The sequence below is a fragment of the Canis lupus genome, chromosome X, assembly GCF_048164855.1.
Source record: "Canis lupus baileyi chromosome X, mCanLup2.hap1, whole genome shotgun sequence".
In the NCBI taxonomy this organism is placed as follows: Eukaryota; Metazoa; Chordata; class Mammalia; order Carnivora; family Canidae; genus Canis; species Canis lupus.
Genome location: NC_132876.1, coordinates 94,029,460 through 94,051,492, shown reverse-complemented (window position 1 = coordinate 94,051,492; position 22,033 = coordinate 94,029,460). Strand labels below are relative to the sequence as shown.

At 35.8% G+C, this 22,033-nt stretch overlaps 1 protein-coding gene across 5 annotated transcripts in view; it reads left to right on the top strand.

Moving 5' to 3' along the window:
- Nucleotides 1–22,033, top strand: part of CFAP47 (cilia and flagella associated protein 47) — a 502,530-nt gene that overhangs the window by 125,008 nt on the left and 355,489 nt on the right. For all 5 annotated transcript variants that reach the window (XR_012026084.1, XR_012026085.1, XM_072815366.1 and 2 more), the window contains exon 26: nt 5,865–6,074. Coding sequence is in view for 3 of the 5 variants with exons in the window: in XM_072815366.1 (XP_072671467.1) it covers nt 5,865–6,074 (210 nt within the window). In the remaining 2 variants the exon portion in view is untranslated. The remainder of the gene's footprint in view (nt 1–5,864; nt 6,075–22,033) is intronic.

Here is a 22,033-nt window from a genome sequence, read left to right as displayed (position 1 = left end):
TAATAGGGAGAGGGCAGCCCGGGTGGCTCAGCGGTTTAGTGCCGCCTTCAGCCCAGGGCGATCCGGAGACCCCGCATCGAGTCGCACGCACATCAGGCTCCCTACATGGAGCCTGCTTCTCCCTCTGCCTGTGTCTCTGCCTCTTTCTGTCTCTGTCTCTCATGAATAAATAAATAAAATCTTAAAAAAATAATAGGGAGAAAGTGTCTAGTCCTTCATCACTGTAGGGTGTTTTAACACATATCTCAATTATTGGTGAGTCCAAAAGACAAAAACACTTGCATAGATAAAGAAAATTTGAAAAGGTATTTTAAAAGCCTCATTAATTTAATACTAACATTATTAAAAATACTAAAAGTAGTATTAAAACTAATACTATAAAATACTGCATCCTACAGTTAGAGAATACACATTTTTCACAATCATATAGAAGATATTAAAAAAAAAACAAAGTACATCATTCTATAGTTCAATTTAACAGTTAAAAAAAAGATTTATTTGTTTTAGAGAGAGAGAGAGAGAGAGAGACAGTGAGAGCATGAGCTCTCATGAGGAAGGAAGGGACAGAGGGAAAGGGAAAGAGAGAATCCCAAGCAGACCCCACTGAGTGCAGAGCCTGACTCTGGGCTCAATCTCACAATCCTGAGATCATGAGCTGAACCAAAACTAAGAGTCAAATGCTTAACCAACTGTGCCACCCAAGCACCCTTTCAAATTTAATACATTTTAGAGAGTTAACATTATATACACTGTAGTTTCTGATAATAATCATAATGTTGAAATCATTAAAGAAAAATTAACAGGTTTGTCCTAGATTTGGAACTATTTTTTTTAAAAAAAAAATCTTGTTTTTTTAAAAAATTTATTTTAGAGAGAAAGTGAGCATATGTGAGCAGGAGGAGGGGCAGAGAGAGGGAGAGGGAAAAATCTCATGAGGGGCTTGATCTCATGACTCTGAGATCATGACCTGAGCCAAAATTAAGACTTGGACGCTCAATTCAATTGAGCCATCCAGGGGCCCCTAAAAATATCTTCTGCAGAGAGTCAAAGAAGATATATTGAATTCTGAAATAAATAGTAATTAAAATATCATGTATCAAAACATGAAAACAACATTCACTGATATAAACAGTGTTTGAGTATTAAAGTTGAAGACTAAACTTGAAATATGTACTGTCACATCTATTGCTTTCTTTAGACAATTAGACTTGCATCTGTGTTAACTGCATCTGTTATATTCCAATGGTTAAGCAATAAACAAATACATACACTTAAGGAATGCAGCAAAAATGATACTTAGATGGAAATGTGTGATCTTAAATGCTGATAGTAGATAAAAAAATGATTAAAAGCATGATGATTCAAGCATTCAACTTAATAAATAAGAATAATAGATTAAACCTAAGGAATACAGAATGTAAAATGAAAAAGAGTAGAAATTATAGGAATAGAAAGCAAATATATAGAAGATAGGCTCAGTGAGCCCACAAGTTGATTCTTTGAAAATACAATGGATACTGATACAGTGACACTCATGAGGAACAAAAAAGAGAAAAGGTACAACTAAATAATATTAAGAATAATGGAGCATTTTACATCTCCAATGGAGAAAAATGAGATAATTAAAACACTATGAAGAAATTTTTTCCAACAGATTTGAAAACTTAAATGAAATGAGAAGTTTGTAGAAAAAAATAGAATTTACTAAAACCATACTGGGAATATATAGATAGTCTTTGAATATTGATTCAAAGATTTAAAATCTTAAAAGGAAAATACCATCTTCTGATGTTTTTACAGGCAAGTTTTACTAAACTTGCAAGAAACTAGTATCTCAAACTTTATAGAAATTCTTCCAGACAGTAGAAAAAGAGACAATGTGCTCTAATTTGTTTTATGAAATCAAAAATTTTTATTATAAAATCAAACAATGACAGTATGAGAAAGATAAATTATAGGCCAGTCTCTCTTATGACTATAGATGTAATGATCCTTAATTAAATTGTATATACATATTAATGTAATACATATTAATTATATAATATAAATACATTAATAAATCATGACCAACTTGGTTGTATCCCAGGATTTTAAGATTTGCCTAATGTTAGAAAATCTAAAATACCTTTGTGTTTCATCTCCCAGATTTACAAATTAAAGAGAATAATGATATGATCATTTCCATAGAAGCAGTAGAAAAGCATTTGATAAAATTCCAAAACCAATCATGATAAAACTCTTAAACAGGAATAAATGAGATACCCTTTAAATTGTTAAAATTTTCTATCATGAATCTAAAAAAGACATTATCATGGATACTGGAACATAAATTAATTCCCTTTAAATAAAAAAGAAAAGGCAAGGATGCCTATTATCACTGCCTTTCTAAAACATTTTCCTGAAAAACGGTCCATACATGAAGTTAAGAAAAATAAAATAAGTAAGGATAGGAAAATAAACACTGTCATCTGTAGATTACAGATGACTTTTATATAGGAAATTAAAAGAATCTGGTAAATTTTTTAAGCTATGAAGGTCATTTATCAAAATAGGCAAATATAAGTTCACTATTTAAAATACATAGCATTGAGGTGCCTGGGTGACTGTCTGTTAAACGGCCTACTCTTGATCTTAGCTCAAGTCTTCATCTCAGTTCCAGCCTCATGTTGGGCTCTGCACTCAATGCAGAGTCTGCTGAGGACTTACTTTCCCTCTGCTCCCCTTCCACTCTCCCTCTCTTTCTCCCTCTCTCTCTCTGTCTCTTTCAAATAAATAAATAAATCTTTGAGAAAGAAAAAAAAAGAAAAAGAATAGCCAAGTCATTCTTGAAGAAGAGTAAGATAAGAAGGGCTTGCCTTACCAAATATCAAAACTAAACCAATATGGTAGTGGTATAGTGGTAGATAAAATGACCAAAGGAATAGAATAAAGAGACAACCCATATATGAATGGATAGTGAATATTTGACAAAAAAAATATATGAATGGATAGTGAATATTTGACAAAAAATGGTGTTGTAGATCTTTGGAGAAGACAGGTTACTAGCCAATAAATGGCACTGGAACAATTGATTATCTGTGGGGAATATTTCAAACTGGATTCCTGTCTCATAATACACAAAGATCCATTACAAATGGCTTAAAGTTTTAAATGTGAAAGGAAAATTTTTTAAAAAATATTTTGGGAAACAATTTTAACGTCTGTGGGTAGAGAATTTCTTAAGACTTAAAATCATGCTAACAAGAAAATAAATGATAAAAATTAGAAAAATATCAATCACTCAACAGAAACGTTGACAAAGAACTTGGATAAGTACTTCACAGAATAGGATTCATAAGTGAATAATGAACATTTGAAAACATGTAATTGACCTTTTTGTAAATTTGGAAATGAAAATTAGAGACTACAATAAGATAAGCATTTTGCCTGTTATAGGCAGGTAAACGTTAAGAAGTCAGGTCCTAGTTACAATGTCAATGAGTTAGGACCACATTGAATAATAAAATGCAAAGTGTAATATTTGTATATCTCACAGCCCAGTAATTCCACTTCGCAGGATATGCAAGAAAAACCCTTGCATGTGTGTACTATAAGATATGTTTGAAATTATTTCATAGTACCATTATTCAGAACAGCAAAACCTGGGAACTGCACAAATATTCTATGACGATGAAAGGATAATAATTTGTGATATGTGTACACAAATATAGCTGTGATGTAGATGAACTAATGAGACAACTCTGTTAGAAATCTTAGAAACAAAGTAATGAGATAAAATTTATTTTGAAAATAAAGCAAGACTATGTATATTGATATCCTTATATAAAACAAAAAAGAAAAGCCAAACAAATTTTTTTTATTTAGAAATATACACATATCTATAAAGAAATATATATAAAGAGTGGCTAGTTGACATGTTAAAATTATACAATTTGGGCAGCCCCGGTGGCGCAGCGGTTAAGCGCCGCCTGCAGCCCAGGGCGTGATCCTGGAGACCTGGGATCGAGTCCCACGTCAGGCTCCCTGCATGGAGCCTGCTTCTCCCTCTAACTGTGTCTCTGCCTCTCTCTCTCTAGCTTTGTCTCTATGAATAAATAAATAAAATCTTTTAAAAAAATTCTAAAATTATACAATTTGTGAGGATTTGTGCACCATTGTGAATTGCCTGTACGCATTATTTTCACAAACTTCCAGATCTTGTAGCTACCTCAGAGCCTCTCTATCTCTAGTTCAATCTCTTATTTTACAGTTCAGCATTTTGAGATCCAGATAAAAGAGTTCCATATGTGTTGTGATGGTTGAAAATAAATGGGTATTATTCAAGCTGTAGAGCCCAGAGCAACCTTTAGTTTCTAACCTTTGGCCTGCAAGATACAATGAGTGCTTTCTTACACCATATAGCTTTCTCTGAATACCATTTGGTGACAAGAGTGTAGGTGTTCAACATTAACTGGACAACTTTGGGATTCCTGGTTCTTTTAAGACCCTTTCTTTTAACTAGACATTAGTCTCTGTAGGTTAAACAGAAAATATAAGTGGCTTGAATTATATTGTGCTAAAGTTTTTTTTTAATCAAGAAACATAGTCTAATATATGGATTAATGTTTTACTCTTTCAACTTTTGAATTAATGTATCAAGGTATCAACTTAAAGATGATCTCAAGTCAAAAGTTGAATTTTGAAAAATACAGTATAATGAAATGAACATGTAACAGGGACTGTAGACATGATATAACATGGTCTCCTATTGTATGTACAATAAGATCGTCAGCATTAATGACTTATCCAATGACACTTACCTAATTAATGACAGAATTGGATTCAAACCTAATTTATAAATTATCTTTTTAATTTTTTATGCAATGAACCATATAAGTTAAAGTAATTCAAGTTGAGATCCTCTTTACTTTCTTTAGTGAATTAGCTGAATGATCTTCATTCTAATTAACATACTAGGGAAATATGATTCCCATTTGATAACACTTCTTATTTGCTATAAGAACCTACATATATAATACAATTTTAAAGTACTATGGCTAAATATTTACTGACCACTAAAAGTTATCAAGTGTTAGATTTAAAAGTGAATACTAAGTACCGTGTTATTAGAAATCATAAACATTTTAGATTGGTTAAATAAACTATAGGTATGTAATGAAATACGTGAACATTAAGTGTAATTTTTTAGTAGTAATGATTAGAAACTCTTCACGATATGTATACAAGTGCTTAATAGTATCCATGGTAAAAATTTTTTGTGTGTATATGCATCTGTTAGTGTCATATTTAGTTTATATGCATTAAAGCTTTAGCTATCAATTGGAAAGTTTTGGTAATTTTTTATAAGGATACGTTTAAGGACCGTACTATTTATAATATGGCTATCCATAAAAACATGTATTTAATCAGGGATTTTAATATCTTATTTTTATTTTTTAATTTAATTTTTTTAAAGATTTTATTTATCCGTTAGAGACACAGAGAAATAGGCAGAGACACAGGCAGAGGGAGAAGAAGGCTCCCTGCAGGGAGCCCCAATGTAGAACTCAATCCTAGGATTCTGGGATCATGCCCTGAGCCAAAGGCAGATGCTCAACCACTAAGCCACCCAGGCATCCCTAATCTCCTTTTTTAATTCATAGAAGACAGAAGGAACTTTGGATTATCTTATGTGGTCAAATTAATAATTATCAATCTTATATTGTGAACAGAAAATAATAGATGATGTAAAAATATATTTAATAATTGAGCACATTATTGTAAATATCTAAGTTTTTCTAATGATTCAAAAATCAGAGGAAGACATATTTAAATCTGATTACTTGCATGTATTTTGAACCTTTTTTGTTTTTAATTTTAAACAGAGATTCAAAGATAAATGTCCAGATTCCCACAGCAAGACTTCTTGATGATGAAGAGGCTCACCCTCTTGGTGTGACGTTTCCAAAAGGCATAGTCATCAAAGGCTCTCCCAGTGGAATAAATGCAGAGCTCAGTTGCCACCTCAGCTTCAGATCATCTAAACCTGTGTCATTTCTCACCAATATTCTTTTCTGTGATAACAGAGATAACTGGTAAGATATTCTTTGTATCTGATAGCAGAGAATAATAAGTTTATGTTTTACACTATTGTAGAATGTTAAAAGGAAAGACATCTATAATAATGACTTTGGACATAAAGATCTATTTTAAAGTTCCAAATGTAGCATTGCTCCCATGAGCAATAGCTTGATAGTGGTTACCAGTGTATTCTGCAGCTAGGCTGTGTGGGTTTGAATCCTGACTCTGCTAACTGTGGTGAAGTGATTTAACCTTCAGAGAGCCTCTCCGTTTTCTCGTCCATAAAAATGGGGTAATAGCAGAACCTATCTCCTCTGGAATCATGAGAAATTCCCTGAGTTAGTAGTTATTGAGTAATTGGACAGGAACTGGCACAAAGGAAATGCTAAATGAGTAGTAAATGAAAATGAGAAATATCAACATAACAATTTTCTGAACGATATGATCTTGCTACATAATGCTTTAGCAGACTCAGGGAAATTCAGATACACCTTGGTGAAAACGTGTTTCTGGATTTCTTACCTTGTAGGGCCAGAAATTCTACTTTTACGTTACACCCTGGGATGATTTGATTCACCAAGTTATAGGAGGCTATTGGGTAGAGCAGTATAGTTTGTTAAAAATGTTTAGAGTAAGAAGTAGCCTTGGAGGGAATTGTACACTAAAGATTTAGTGTCAGTATATGTACTCAGTGTGATCATTGATTAACTTGTAGCGGAGTTATTGCTGTTTGGTATATTCATAGTCAAAGGATTGATTTCTGTGTTAGGAATTGAAAGGGAGAGAGACAGATGGTATTGGGATTTTGGATCCAGAGCAAAGTGTGGCCGTATCCAGGACACAGTTCATAGAGTTCTGAACTCCACCTTCCATGTCTCTTGCATATGTTGATGGATAAAATCATCTAAGTCACACTACTCAGATTCCTGTTTTTCTATTTTGATGCTAACAGTTTGTCTTTTGTTGATATTTAAAAACAAATTTTAGTGGTTTTGCTTTAGGCTCCTATCAAGCACTGAAGTCTGTGCTTCTGTCCTGGGAGACCTTCTTTCTTTTTGTACATTACCGACCTTGTTTGTAAAAGATTACTTCACTCCAGTCCACAAGTTCACAGTTTGCCCAAAGCACTATGTAAAGTAGACCTGTGAACTCACAAATAAAAATAATGAATAATTTATCCGTGTCTTAAAGCTAACAAAGTTTCAGACCATATTAACAGGGCGAGGAACGACATAGTTTCACTAAATAGTGGGTGGACCAAGTTTCTGTGACAATGGTACAAGCGCCTCTAACAGGGGCATGGACAGACTCCATTGTGCCAGTGTGCTGACTTCTGGTCAGAAAATAGGACAGTAAGGAGTCCTGAAAACAGTCTCTAGAAGGGGGTGGGGGGTGCTATATTTGATGATGTTTTCTTTTCTTTTCTTGCCGTGTTTCCTCTTGGCCTTGAGACTTGTTTGCTCTTCCTGGATTTCCCCACACTTCTTACCTTACATTCCACTAAACTCCATTTCAACCTTCAGCAACTTTGGGGTAAAGTAGAGCTTTTAGAAGTAATTTAGAAATTTTCAAAATCATAGATGGGCTACAAAAGACTTTCCCATGCAACCAGATGAACAAGAATCATAAGCACTCTGTGGAACCTTAATGCTGGCAAATCCTTCTACTGCTGCATTCATTGTTAACTCCTTATCTAGTTTCCCATAGTGCATATGGCCAGTCTTCTGTCTCTTCTCAATTCCAAAGCTGTCTTTGCCTTTCTCTCTGTAGACTTTCTACCTTTGATCTCATTAAGATAAATGAGGTCTTCCACCAGAAATTCCTCAAGAGTTTCCTTCTCACCACAGAACTTCTCTCTGGAATAAATTCTATTCTTTTATTTATTTTCATCTATTCTATTTATTGTGGTAATTCAAGTGTGCCCTGCCCAATCTCTTGGGTAAGAAAAGATTAATTAGAAAGGGGCCCTTCCTTGATAGAGGTCAGTGTAGTAAAGGTAGACTTTAAATAAGTGTTTTTTATATACTCTTTGGTGCCAAGAGGTGAATACAAAAGACAGTACAATAGGAGCTACTAATAAATGTCTTGTGGCAGTGGTGAAATCAAGGATGGCTACCTAGGTTTCTGAGTAAAATCTCAAAGGACAAATTATACTTGCTGCTGTTTGTCCTAAATTGAAACTTTTTTTTTTTTTTTTGCATCCAATTTGTCCATATTGGAACACATGGGTTCAATACAAAATAAAACACTCATTCCTTCGTACTTTGCTTTCTTTTACTCACATAAGACCATTTCATACTGTGGTTCCCTTTGTGGTCTAACATGAATGGGTTCTTATTTGCTTCCTTTTTTAGACTTTGTCACAGTTGGATTAGCTCAGCTGGTCCAAGAGCTATAAATTATAGCCACTATTATTCTTTCTAACAGACCTGCTGCCACTAATTATGGTCCCCTCCACACTCGTATACCTTCAGTTCAGAGGTTGCATACCCTACTTGCCTTTTCTCCAAATTCCCCCAAAAATTTGGGAACAGAGATTGTATATCTATGGGAAGAAAGGATGGCGATGTGGTCAAAGAGTATTATAAGTGTCTAAAAAAATGCACTAGGTATAGAAGCTGAAGCAGTATTGTATGTGGGGGGATATTTTTGGTGTTTTGGGTTTGATGGATATTGGCAAGGCAGAACTAAGAGATAAAGCTGAAAGAGCAGCAGGAGCAGATTGTGGGAGTCTTGCGAGCTCTGTTTTGGTATCAATGAGTAAGACATAGGAGAGCTAGGAGAGGTCATGTTCTAGAAATCAAAGCCTGGCTACATAAGGAAGCATGAGGTCAACAGCTATTAATTAACACAGCTCAGGTCCTGGTTCATAGGCTAGATATCATAGAATTCACACAACAGCCCTGGGAAATGGATGTTTTTAGATTTTCATTTCTACTTTACATAAGATATATCTAAGGACCATAGCATGATAAAAGCTATTCAAGCTCACTCAGATGTTAAGTGGAAGTGCCAGGAATTTGAACCAAATTTCTGTTTCCAAAGATTATGCACCTAGTCACCTTGTTTGAACACTACTTAGATTGTATAGAGTCATACAAAAATCTTTATTATAGTTACACTTTTTTATATGCACTGTGATGTATTTTTTACAAACATAAAGAAATGGTGTAATTTCTTTCTTTCCTGTTGTTTTGCATCTCTCTCTCACACAAAAACACACATTAATGAAGATTTCGTGTTTGACATGTAGTAATGATAGTAATTAAAGTTTACTCAATAAGCACTGAGATATTCAGTTATTTTTATTGATACATTAATTTATTGATGAGGCAAAAACTCATAGTGTCCATGGTTATAGCATAAAGTAAATGTTTATACTTTCACCGAAAAAGTCTGGGTTACAACTATCATTAGTAAACTACAGAAGATGATTTTTACTTACAGTTAAGCTTATGGAGAGCCTGGATGACTCAGTAGGTAAAGCATGCAACTCTTGATCTTGGGCTTTTGAATTCAAGCCCAAAGTTGGGTATAGAAATTACTTAAAAATAAAGTCTTAAAAATAAGCTTATTATATATGAGTACTTATGAAATACACTATAACTTTTTCAGATATTTTAAAATTTATAGTGTTTATAAGTCTTTGAATAAATGTATAAAACTGAAATCCAGTATCAAAGTGACTGCTAAAATGCTCTTTTGAAACTATTTCACATCAATAAAATCTCAAAATGGAAAACATATATTCCTTGTAAAAATTAAAATATTTTCTTTTCCTACAAAATAATAAAAGAAGCATGTTTATTGAAACAAAATTCATTGTATTTTAGAAGTATATGTTTTATGAGTAATTTTTGCATCTGTTTATAAAATAGTTTAAATGGTATTATGAATGGTTTTTGAGGGAGTCAAGGAATGTGATAGTAACAGATTTTATTGCTGCTTTACGAATCAACTTCTATTCTAGGTTAACTTATTATCTTCCTTATATACTAATCAATTCAATCTTTTTCTTCTTGTTTCCTTACTTTTACTTTTGGCATATGAGGTCCCAATGCAGGGGTATATGGAGGGGAGAGGAAGAGAAAGAGGGAAGGAATAAATGTGTATGTGTATTTATGTGTGTATATTAGTTTTTATATTGCCTTTATGCACCAAGGAGTATAGTTTATAATTATATTAAGTACATTTATAGGTCTTAAATAAGTTATACTCTTTAGAATTAGGGAATGGATCAAGAAATATTCCCTGAATAGAATAACATGAATTCCCTTACATAGGTAAAGATTTATGGAAAGCATCCTAAGAAGTAATCTACCTTGAAGAAAAAGTGTTAACTGATTATTGATAAAAATTAGTGAATCTAAAATGTCTGCAGGTGGTCCCTAATCAACAAATCATCAATACAAAATAATTAAGGAGAAGATACATTTTGAAGTTTATAATAGGTACATAAATATCTCTGCTTTAGTTGAGTGATAAACATTCACGTTGGAGCTGGGAAATAAGAATGTTCAGGTGTGGGTGCCTGGGTGGCTCAGTTGGTTAAGCATCTGCCTTTGGCTGGGGTCATGATCCTGGGGTCCTGAGATTGAGTCCCGTATTGGGCTCCTTGCTCAGTGTGGAGCCCACTTCTCCCTCTCCCTCTGCTTGCAGCTCCCCCTGCTTGTTCTCTCTCTCTCTCTCTCTCTCTCTCTCTCAAATAGATAAATAAAATCTAAAAAAAAAAAAAAAAAAAAAAAAGAATGTCCAGGTGTTCAATTCAGTGCAGCTCACAGTCAAGGGTAACCTTGAATAACCAAAGCAAGGTTCTGATTCAGTCACCCAAATACTTTTTTTTTTTTTTTAGATTTCATTTATTTATTCATGAAAGACACAGAGAGAGAGGCAGAGACACAGGCAGAGGGAGAAGCAGGCTCCATGCAGGGAGCCTGATGTGGGACTCGATCCCAGGTCTCCAGGATCATGCCCTGGGCTGAAGGCAACGCTAAACCGCTGAGCCACCGGGCTGCCCCACCCAAATACTTTTAACACTATTATCAGTTAGCAATCTGACATTGTGAGTAACAATTGAGGCATTTATTCATTCATTCCATTATTCAACAGATATTTATTGAATGTTCTCCATGTACCAGACACCATTCTCAGCACTAGGGGTAACCTCCAAGATCACAACATGAGCCCTGCCCAGTAGAGCTTAGAGTCTAGCAGAGGGGAAAGAGACAATAAACAGTACACATAATAAGGTGTAAGTCTGGTATGTGATTATTGATGAAGGCTATAAGGACAAAGTAAAAGAGCAGGGTCAGGTCCTGGGGAGTACCAGAATGGAAATGACTAGGTCTCAGTGGAATATAGGATGATAAGGAGTGTTTCTCTTAAGAGGATAGGATCTGAGTGATGTGAAACAGACGGTCGAGTTAGAAAGATATCTGGGAATATTCTTTCAGACCAAGGGAATAGCTGATGCAAGGTCATCAGGGGATGCTTACAGAGAGGCCTGTGCAACCTAAATGAAATGAGCCAATGGAGGAATTTAGGAGAAAGGATTGGAGACATCACAGTAGCACTGTGGACCCAGTGGGGCCTTTGAGGTTATTGTAAGGATTTGGACTTTTACCTTGAATGATTTGAGAAGCCATTGCTTGATTCTGAACCAGTAAGAAAATGTAGTAGCCATGGCTTTTGTGTGATAATGAGGTCAGCCAGGGATTCCCCACCACAAAAATCTTGTGCTTCCAAAATTATCCCTTTTGTTCATGAAAAGGCTTCTTGGTTCTCAAATAGATTTTTTCTCATTCATTCATTCATTCAATATTTACAAAGTGGCAATAATAAACCTGTTTTTTTTTCTTTTTTTTTTTTTTTTTCTGACTCTGAGGTCAGAATGAACTCCTGGCCTCATGGAGCTTCCATTATAATGGAGGAGACAAAAACTGTTAAATAATATTATGTCACAAGTTAACAAGGAAATTATATGAGTTTAATGAGATAGAAAGTAAGGGATATCTCCATCTACCAGACAGATAAAGCATTTCTGAGGATGTGATATTTGAGCAGATGGTGATTATGAGGATTTAACAAGAAAATACATATAAAGTGCTTAGAACGGTCCCTGTGCTGGTATGTTGCAGTAACTGAGTAAATATTCTAGAATTGGCATTAGTTTTAAAATTAGTATTCTAGATTTCCAGAATGATCTCAGTGGCTACTATAGATATAGGGGCTTTCTTCTATTAAGAACAATTAGATACACCCTGGGGTAGGGGGAAGAAGGGACAGGGGCAGGACAGTTGTCATAGGGTTAAGGATTGCTCCGGAGAATCTCCCAATTATTTCTATTGTGTTTCAATATTGATGTTTATTTTTATGTTTGAAAATGTATCTGATCTGGGAATTCACACAGTGAACAAGTTGATTAAGAGTTGCCAGAATGGGGAATCCCTGGGTGGCTCAGCAGTTTAGCACCTGCCTTTGGCCCAGGGTGTGATCCTGGAGTCCTGGAATCAAGTCCCACATCAGGCTCCCTGCATGGAGCCTGCTTCTCCCTCTGCCTGTGTCTCTGCCTCTCTCTCTGTGTCTTTCATGAATAAATAAATAAATAAATAAATAAATAAAATCCTTAAAAAAAAAAAAAAAAAGAGTTGCCAGAATGTTGTAATCCCTTATTTTGCACAACAGATTGAGGAGAAGGGAACATTACATCCTGCAGGAGCTGGCTCCATGCGGGGAGCCTGACGTGGGTCTTAATCCCAGGTCTCCAGGATCAGGCCCTGGGCTGAAGGCGGTGCTAAACCGCTGAGCCACCGGGGCTGCTTGAATAGGAAGATTTTGATGTTGTTAGGCAAATTGAACCACATGTTATGTTCTGAATAAGACGCTGATTAGAAATGTACAGGAAGAATAATAATGCCAAGCAGGTTGTTTGGTGCATGTGGTTAAACTAAAATCAAGGCTGCTGAGTAGCTAGCACACAGTGGTAGATTTTTGCCAGTGAAATAAGTGCCAAAGAAACATTTCTCTGCTGGTTGGTAACCAGCCACTGTCCTAGGTCCTTACACTGGTGCCTGGCTTGCCTCAAACACTCCTTTTGAGCCTTGAACCCACTCAAGACTTAGTATTTTTTTTTCAAGATTTATTGGTTTAAGAGAGAAAGAGAAAGAGAGAGCATGAGACTAAGCAGGGAGAGTAGCAGAGGGAGAGGGAGAAGCAGACTCTCAACTGAATAGGGAGCCCACCCACTGAGCAGGACGCCTGCCAGGGCTCAGTCCTAGGACCCTGAGATCATGACCTGAGCCGAAGGCAGTCACTTAACCAACTGAACCACCCAGGTGCCCCAAGACTTAGTGATTAAAGGCCTAATGCCTGTCATAGCCAGAGGTCAGAGGATTCTATACTATTTTCTTTTGGGTCAGTCTACATTATCAAGAGTGACTATTGGCTAGGAATGCTGGAAGCACTCCCGCGCTCCTGTGCTATTTGTGGCGAGTCCCCACAGACATTTCCTCTTTCACAGCCAGTGCTGGGGCTGGACCAAGACCTTTGCGATTGTTAACTATCATTGCAAGATGCGCCCCAGTAGCAACCATCAGGGAACTTTGAAAAAACAAGGCTTATTATGTGTTTTTAAGGGTAGAAGTCACGCTCAGGGCCACACAGGTTTCCAGTAGAAAGAGAGAGAGTGTACAAGCCTGGACTTGAGGGCAGGGCAGCTAGGATTTCAGGAGTTCACTCTTTATTAGTGAATTTAAAATATAAGAGCAGAGATTAAAGTGAGGGAAGGGAAAAGCAAGCAGTTAGATGGTCAGTTATCTAGGTCAACAGAGATATCTGGAAAGGGGAACTTCATGGGTGAGGTCGCTTGGCTTTTTATCTAGTTGTTTAGCTGACAGTGTGTTTATTTGAGATGGATGTCTTTGAAGTGGATGCCTCTGCAATCAAAAGCCTAATGTCAGGCACTTAACATTACAATCAGAAAAACTAATTGTCAGGTGCTTATACTACATATTCATATGCACCTCCTTTTAGATTGTAGAATTCATTGATATTCACAGATAAATATTTTAATATCACCCTTTTACAATTATGAAACATGATTTTGTATCCAAAAAACACAGTTAATATAGTTCTAATGACATCAGGAGAAGTGGTCCCACACATTTGAGATTGGCTGGTATTTAGAAGCTTCGGTGTCATTAGCAGCAAAGCTGCCACTGAAGTGTCTGCTCTGAGTTTCTTGGCACACAAACTTCTGGGTGGTGCCTCATTTAGTTGCTCACTCTAAAACAATATAAATTTGTAGTTTTCCTAATCATGAGCAAGATATGGTTTAGCAAAATTCTTGATCATTTCTGAAAAATAACTAGTCACAATCTTCTTTTGTTTGCAAGTTGCTGATTTTAAGGTACTGGGTTCTGTCTTCTGACATTAAAACAAGTAACATAAGGACTTGACATATGTAGGCAAATTAATACATGAATAGGAAGTTTAAATGATAAATTGTATTTTCTACCTTCTTCCTTTGATATGTGTTAGTTATTCATTCTAAATTTAGAGATAAAGCCCATGGTCTTAATTATAAATATGCTGAACATTTCACTAGTGGGGAAATGTATTTTAAAATGTGCAGATCTTTTGTATAAAACTGAGAATGTAGAGCTCTTAATTATATCTTTTTCTACATAGAATTGCATTTTATCAACCTTGTTATGGATTCAAAAACATTTTTGATGCATAATAAAACTTGTTATGCTTACTCTTATTAAAATAATAGGGCATCAACAATCACAAATTGAAATTTTATTATTTTTTAAGCATTCAATACAATAAAAAGGAAATGAATGATGAAAGATGATTCTAATTATTGTTTTACTCAGCACATAATTTAGTATTTGTATAGTATGCACTGGGCAATTTAGTTTCTGTTTCTAGTATTTCTTCATGTGCCTCTTCCAGACACCTTACTGTTTTTGATGGGGTGGGAAACTGCAGCACATAAAGGAGATTACCAGAGAATGAATGAGACCCAGAATCAAACACATAGAGCATTAATGCATTCAAGTTGGTAATGTGACCTTAGTAAATCTAGTGTAAATTAGTATCTGCTTTATATGTGACTTTCTGGGATATTCAGATATTTAAAATAAACCTCGAAATATATATTTAAATGGATATTTAAATATTTAAAATAAGTATATAAAGTGAGTCAAGAACCTTTCTAGATACTACCAGATAGCTAGAAGCAACTTTTGAGGTATTCAAAACTCCCCTTATGTATTAAGAAGAGCAGTTACTTAGGATATGTTCATCTTTAGGAGTCTCCATTCTTTACACAAACCTGATGCCCATTAACAATGAGCCATTTAGAATTTTAGCAACATGGCTGCTAAAATGTAGGCAATGGGAAATCCCAAGAATATTTCAATAACCACCTAATAGATCATAACTGAAGACAGTGTTGGAATACTGCCCTGAAACACTATCTGTCATGTTTTGGGGGGCTGGGTCATACATAACACTACGTATTTGTCCACCTTTCTTGGTGTTGTGTTTATAGAAAGAATATGCAGTGAGGGGTGAGTAGAGTTTATAAGGGGCTGTGCTTTGTTCTGATACAATCATCTGTTCCTTATTCCTTGACCTAGCCCTGTGGAAAGCTGTTTGCAATGGCACCTTCATTCTTTGAAGAGCATTATTTTCATGGTGGATCTGTTAAACTAGAGCATTGGACTGTAGCACAGTCTCAATTATAGATTGAGTTTAAAATGTTTAAAATAAAATGTTATTTTAAACATTTAAAATAAAATGTTTATTTGTATTTAACCAAAACATAGGATACCAATGTATTATAATAAACTATCAACAGAAAAATTCATAATTATGATTTGGTCATCATTCACTTATAGTAAACTGGTGGTGCTTAAAATTTATATAGAAATTTCAAAAGCCCAGAAACTTCCAACGTAATATTTGCTATGTCTTCTCAGATTACAAAAATCATGGTACTTTTAACACAGGTCGCAGCAAGGAAAGTTAACCATGGTCCTTTTTCCTTCTTTTTACCCCCATTCTCTTTGGAGCCAGTGACGGTTGGAGAGTCTCTGCCCTGCTTAGAGACTTTTCATTTTAGGGAGAATTCCAATGTCTTGTCCTTTGTCTCTCCCTTACTGGTTATAAGCACCTGCCTGATTGCTAGTCTTCACAAGGTCTTAGAAGTTGAATCCCCATGGAGTTGATTGCCACCTTGGGACCTATTAGTAGGGTCCTCTACATCTCTTCTTCCTCAGACCCTGTCTGGCTACTCAATCCTTCACCTATTTGGAAATATGAATAGATTAATCAAGAAAATACCTTAACAGGATTATAATATTTGATTGCTGTTATAATACTTGATTGCTTTATGCATAGAAAATCAGGCATTTAAATAACAAAAGGAAAGTATACTTATAACAATTCAAACAATACAAAGTTGAAAATACCATTAAGAGTTCGTTTCTCCACTTTTGATTCCACATACATGATCACATGTTGTATTAAAAATGTAGTATCTTGGGGCACCTGGGTTGAGCATCTGCCTTTGGCTTGGGTCATGATCCTGGGGTCCTGGGATCAAGTCCCACATCAGGCTCCTTACAGGAAGCCTGTTTCTCCCTCTGCCTGTGTCTCTGCCTTTTTCTCTGTGTCTCTCATGAATAAATAAATAAAATCTTTTAAAAAAATTGTAATGTGGTATCTTTTCATATATTAACTATTTTTTAAATATTTTATTTATTTATTCATGAGAGACACAGAGAGGCAGAGAGATATAGGTAGAGGGAGAAACAGGCTCGCTGAAGGGAGCCCCATGTGGGACTCCATCCCAGGACCACACCCCAAGCTGGAGGCAGACACTCAACCACTGAGCCACCCAGGTGCCCCTATATATTTAGTTATACAAATATATGCAGCCCTACGTGTGTATGTATGGATAAATATATGTACATTGATATAGACATAGATAAAGGTTGTTTTTAAGATAATATTCTGGCTAATTTGTCTGTGGGTTTTTTCCTGCATATGTCACACAACAGAATGAAGATGTAAGGTAGTCTGGGGCTTGTGGGCTTGCTCCATTATCTTTAATGTACAGCTTCTGAAGTCTGCTACTCTTATCTCTAGTCTAATAGAGTAGAATGCAGGGAGTTCAGGCCAAAAAATTTTAAGGAGATGAACTAGAACATGTACCCATCACTTTTGCCAATATGTCACTGACCCAAGCTTAGCCCTGTGGGCTTTGCCTAGGTCAAGTTTGTGTATCTGTATGACTGTGTGTCCTGTCGAGGTTTGGGAGAGGAATTCTGTTTCTATGAGCAAGAAGATAGATTTTGGGCAACAGCAGACTGCAACCCAAGTAGGACTAGGTTTTTCTCCTCTTCCGTACTTTAAGAATTTTATTAAATTTTACATTCCATAAATCCTTCTTGGTGTTCTAATTGTATTTCATATAGTCAAGCCTTTCAGGCAACTGCAAACTTGGCCTTCTTCACTGAAAGTGCTGCAAGACCTGAAAGGCCCTGACACTGATGCCCAGTTTCCACCAGCAAGCTTGGTAGTTGTCATTTCAGTAGGAACTGTGTGGAAGGTGACATGATTCTGCATCCTAGCCCCGACTTTCCAAAATTTTCCTTTTGGTGCAGAGATACGTTTATCCTTTTGTGTTCGTATTAAATCCTTGGATTTGCTTTTATTTTATTTTATTTTATTTCATTTTTTAAAGATTTATTTATTTATTTGAGAGAAAGCGCGTGTGTGCTGGGGTGGGGGAGGTGCAGAGGAGGAGAGAAAGAGAGAGAATGTGTAGCAGATTCACCACTGATCGCGGAGCTTGTCACAGACTCAATCCCAGGACCCTGACATCATGACCCGAGCCAATATCAACAGTGGGCCACTTAACCGACTGAGCCACCCAGGTGCCCCCTTGGATTTGTTTTTAAACATATCCTTACTTTTATGTTTGTCCGTTCTGCATTTAGATTCCTCCAAACAAGTGTATTGGTGTTGCTGACTTATTATTAATAAGAAGAGGTTTGTTCAGATACTTCATGGTATGGCGTATTGGGTTTTTCTCCATTGACTACTAAAAGTTGCTTCCTGCTGTCATTGCTGATTATAATCTTGATTTGGAGATAATGTGGGGAGCTGTTTGTGCTAACGTTCCCAATTTCTAAATGCCACCATCGATTTCACATTTACAAAGAAACTTCCAATCACTTCTAAATTTGTCCTTAGTGCAAATGATATTTCCATGGTGATAATTTTCAACTACCACAGCAGTATAAATTTGAGGGCATTTGGTTTACAAGTTGCTTTTTTTGAGTAATTGTTTGGAAAGGTTTTTTCTTCTTGAAACAACATAGATAAAAACTATGTGAAATAAATTTGCACATCTTAACAAATCATTGTAAAGTAAACACTCTTTTATCTACCACTCTGGTCCAGAAATAGAATATCACTGATGCCCCAAAGATCTCTTGTGTATTTCTTTCCCAACACAACCTGGGTTAATTTCTGTGGCCATTAGTTCTCTAATAATAATTTTACTGTCTCTAATTTTGATCATTTCACATTAGGTGATATTCAAACATATGCTCTATGCTTACAGAGGAGGGTGTTATTAGAAATCAAAATTCACTTACTTCCCTTGAGTTAAAAGAACGACAGAACATGATTCAACTAATTGAGTTTTTCTGTTTATAAATTTGCATTCACCTTAAAACTAACAATATTACTAGCATTTCTTATTTTAATATGTTTATTAAGTATATTGGGCTATCTTATTTTAATATTTTTAATTTTATGTAACTTTACTATTTAAAATTCCTTGATCTCTACCTATAGCCTTAACACTTTCAGTATTACAACCAAATAGAAACTGATATAGTAAAGTGCCTTAATAATATAGTTTCAGAATTTCAGCAGATTGCTTAAAGTTAATCATTTAAATGCTTGGAATTTAAAGAGGAATATCATTATAATGAATCTTAGAGGACTCGGTCATACCCTTACTTTCAAAATAAAAGTATTATCTCCTTGCATTCAGTTGGTTTCCACGTGATGAAACCATAGTTTTAAACACCATGCTGCATTACCTTGCTCATTAGGTATTCAGATGATACTTTTTACAAAAGATAAATGATATGTGATATACTGTGAGTTCATACTAATGAAAAAGAGCTGGGCATGAGGAAAATTGACTAAGAAAGGTGTTTCACATATACAGTCAGTAGAATTCTAACATGTGCCTCGAAGATTCTATGTTCTCGAAAGGGCTACACAGATTTAGGGGGAATATGAAGCTCTCGGCTGGTCACCCAGCCTCTCCTTACTTACTTAGTCAGAGTTGCTTAAATTGACCAACATGTACCTCCTCTGTTGTAAAATACACCAAGAGTTTTGGCAGTTTGTACCCTTTGCTCTACTAGATGATCATCTCACCTGCTAGATTTTTCTGATTTAGAAATCAAAATAAAAGTGGTTTGGTTAGTATGGAACACATGGAACTGTACTTACTGGTGCCCCTTCAAGGTGGGATTTGCTGTCCAACCATGCAGAATGAAGTCAGCTGATGACTTCCATTTGTCAGTGCCTATAGAATCTCTCTCAGCTGCACTTGGCCTAAGGTTACACCCCCTCCGTCAAGCAGCCTGTATTCCCTGACTGATTCAGGCAAATTTGAATAAGTGAGTGAGGGAAGACATTTTAGCCTGATGCCAGAAGCTCTGAAGGGCAATTCAAAGTTTCCTGCCCAGTTGACCAAGGCCTTATATGGCTATTCTACATCATCCTGTTTCCACACCATGCAGCCCATTTTCATCCTCTTTTTCTCCCATCTGCTTCCACTCTCTTTCCTACACATTTATTGATTTTAATAAATCTCTTAAAAATAAATAATAAACCTCTTGTGCCAGTTAACCCAAACTATGATAATTTGAGGTTATTTTACTTGTGTCCCTGATGATGGCTATGAAGTAGTCTTTTCTGTTATGTATCCCGAATGAGGATGCCAGTCACTCTATCCATCTATCCATCCATCCATGTATGTAGTCACAACTTCCAAGTATCTTTTATGTGCTGTGTACTGGTCCTTGTCTATAAGGAACTAGATGAAAGAGAGAAGATATTTATGTGTTAGGTGATGATGAAAATACAAAAACTGGAAGTGGAGAGACAAATAAATAAGCTATCCCAGACTGATGCTGTGAAGAGATACAGAACTACAGTGACAGTAATAAAGGGGTGAATGGAAAAGAGTGATTTTGATTGAATAGCTATAAGGACATGGTGACGGGGCGGGGGGAGGACATGGTGACTGATGGCAATGTCTGACATCAACAGACCTTTGAAATGAAAGAGAATTTAAAAGCAGCAAATATGAATATGAATTAGGTGCAAATCAAATCAATTTTGTAGCTTGCTGTAGTTTTTGTGTAACTAAATGTTTCCTTACTTTTTAAAGAGATTTTATTTATTTATTTGAGAGAGTGAGTGAGACAGTGCATGAGTTAGGGGGAGGGGCAGAAGAAGAAGGAGAAGCAGACTCCTCCCTGAGCAAGGAGCCAGATGTGGGGCTCAATCCCAGGACTCTGAGATCATGACCTAAGCCAAAGGCAGACGCTTCACCAACTGAGCCACCCAGGCACCCTTTTGTTACTTTTACTTGTTAACAAAATATCCTGTATGCTACTAATCTCTCAAATATAGCTGTTGTAGTTGTTAGTAAAACTCCCAAATTTATCAGTCAATTTACTGAAACGACCATGCAAATTTATTATGTTTTATACTTTTTTGGTTTACTTGTTTTATACTTTCTTTGATGCCTACCTTTCCCCTACTCTCATATTCTGTTGTTCTCTTGACAGCTGTTTACCTCAGAGTTATTGTATTTTAAGGGTTTTTCTTTTCTAATTTCCAAATCCAGCAGCAAATGTTTGCACTATGATCTTAACAACATATTCCCTGTAACTGTGAGAATCAGTCCCCAAGTGTATTTTGTAGCCAGCACATTGGTGTTTGTAGGTGATGGAATCTGATCTCTTCTGGGGTCTTGCTAGACATAGTGTTTTCCTATTACAATTAGGTAAGTCTACATAAAGAAGCATCAGTGATAGGAATTTGAATTCATTTTTTCCCATGCTAAAATGAAAAGATAGTTCAGGATTCTACTTTAGGGTTTGATAATACTTGTCTTTCATGTACTCCAAATGACCTTTATCTCAGTCTTGCATAAACTAATGGTGTACTAGTGTGCCCTATTTTAGAATATATTAGCTGAAGAGCAGTGGTTTTATACTTTTCAAGTACTGCATTTACTAGACCCTCTACAGGAGAGTACTTACATTTTACTCTGTTTTTTGTTTTTGAGAAAACATGTTACCAAGTTACTCTAAACTCAGTAACATTTTAAAGTAAAATTTATTTTTATTAACTATTAAAGCATATACTGAAATCTGTTAAATTCATTTTTTAAAACATATGTTAGGCCAATTACTTTTTAAAAAAGATTTAGTTATTTATTCATGAGAGACACACAGAGAGAGAGGCAGAGACACAGGCTGAGTGAGAAGCAGGCTCCCTGTAGGGAGCCTGGTGCAGGACTCAATCCTGGATCCCGGGATCACGCCCTGAGCCAAAGGCAGCCACTCAGCCTCTGAGCCACACAGGCATCCCAAGGCCAATTACTTTTCAGTGAATGCATGCCCTATGCTGCTTTATAAGAGTCTGTGTCCTAAAAATCGGGAACTATTCTCATAAATTATGAAACCTGTTGGTAGATTTACTGTGCTACATCTGTTATTGATATGGAGGAGATAACTTTGTATGAATTTCATTTATTTCTTTTTGGAAATGAATAAAACAACACAATTCAAATGAACCTTTTCTCTTTTCCTATCACTGGACTTAAATGCAATGGGAATATTCTGAAAGATATAAT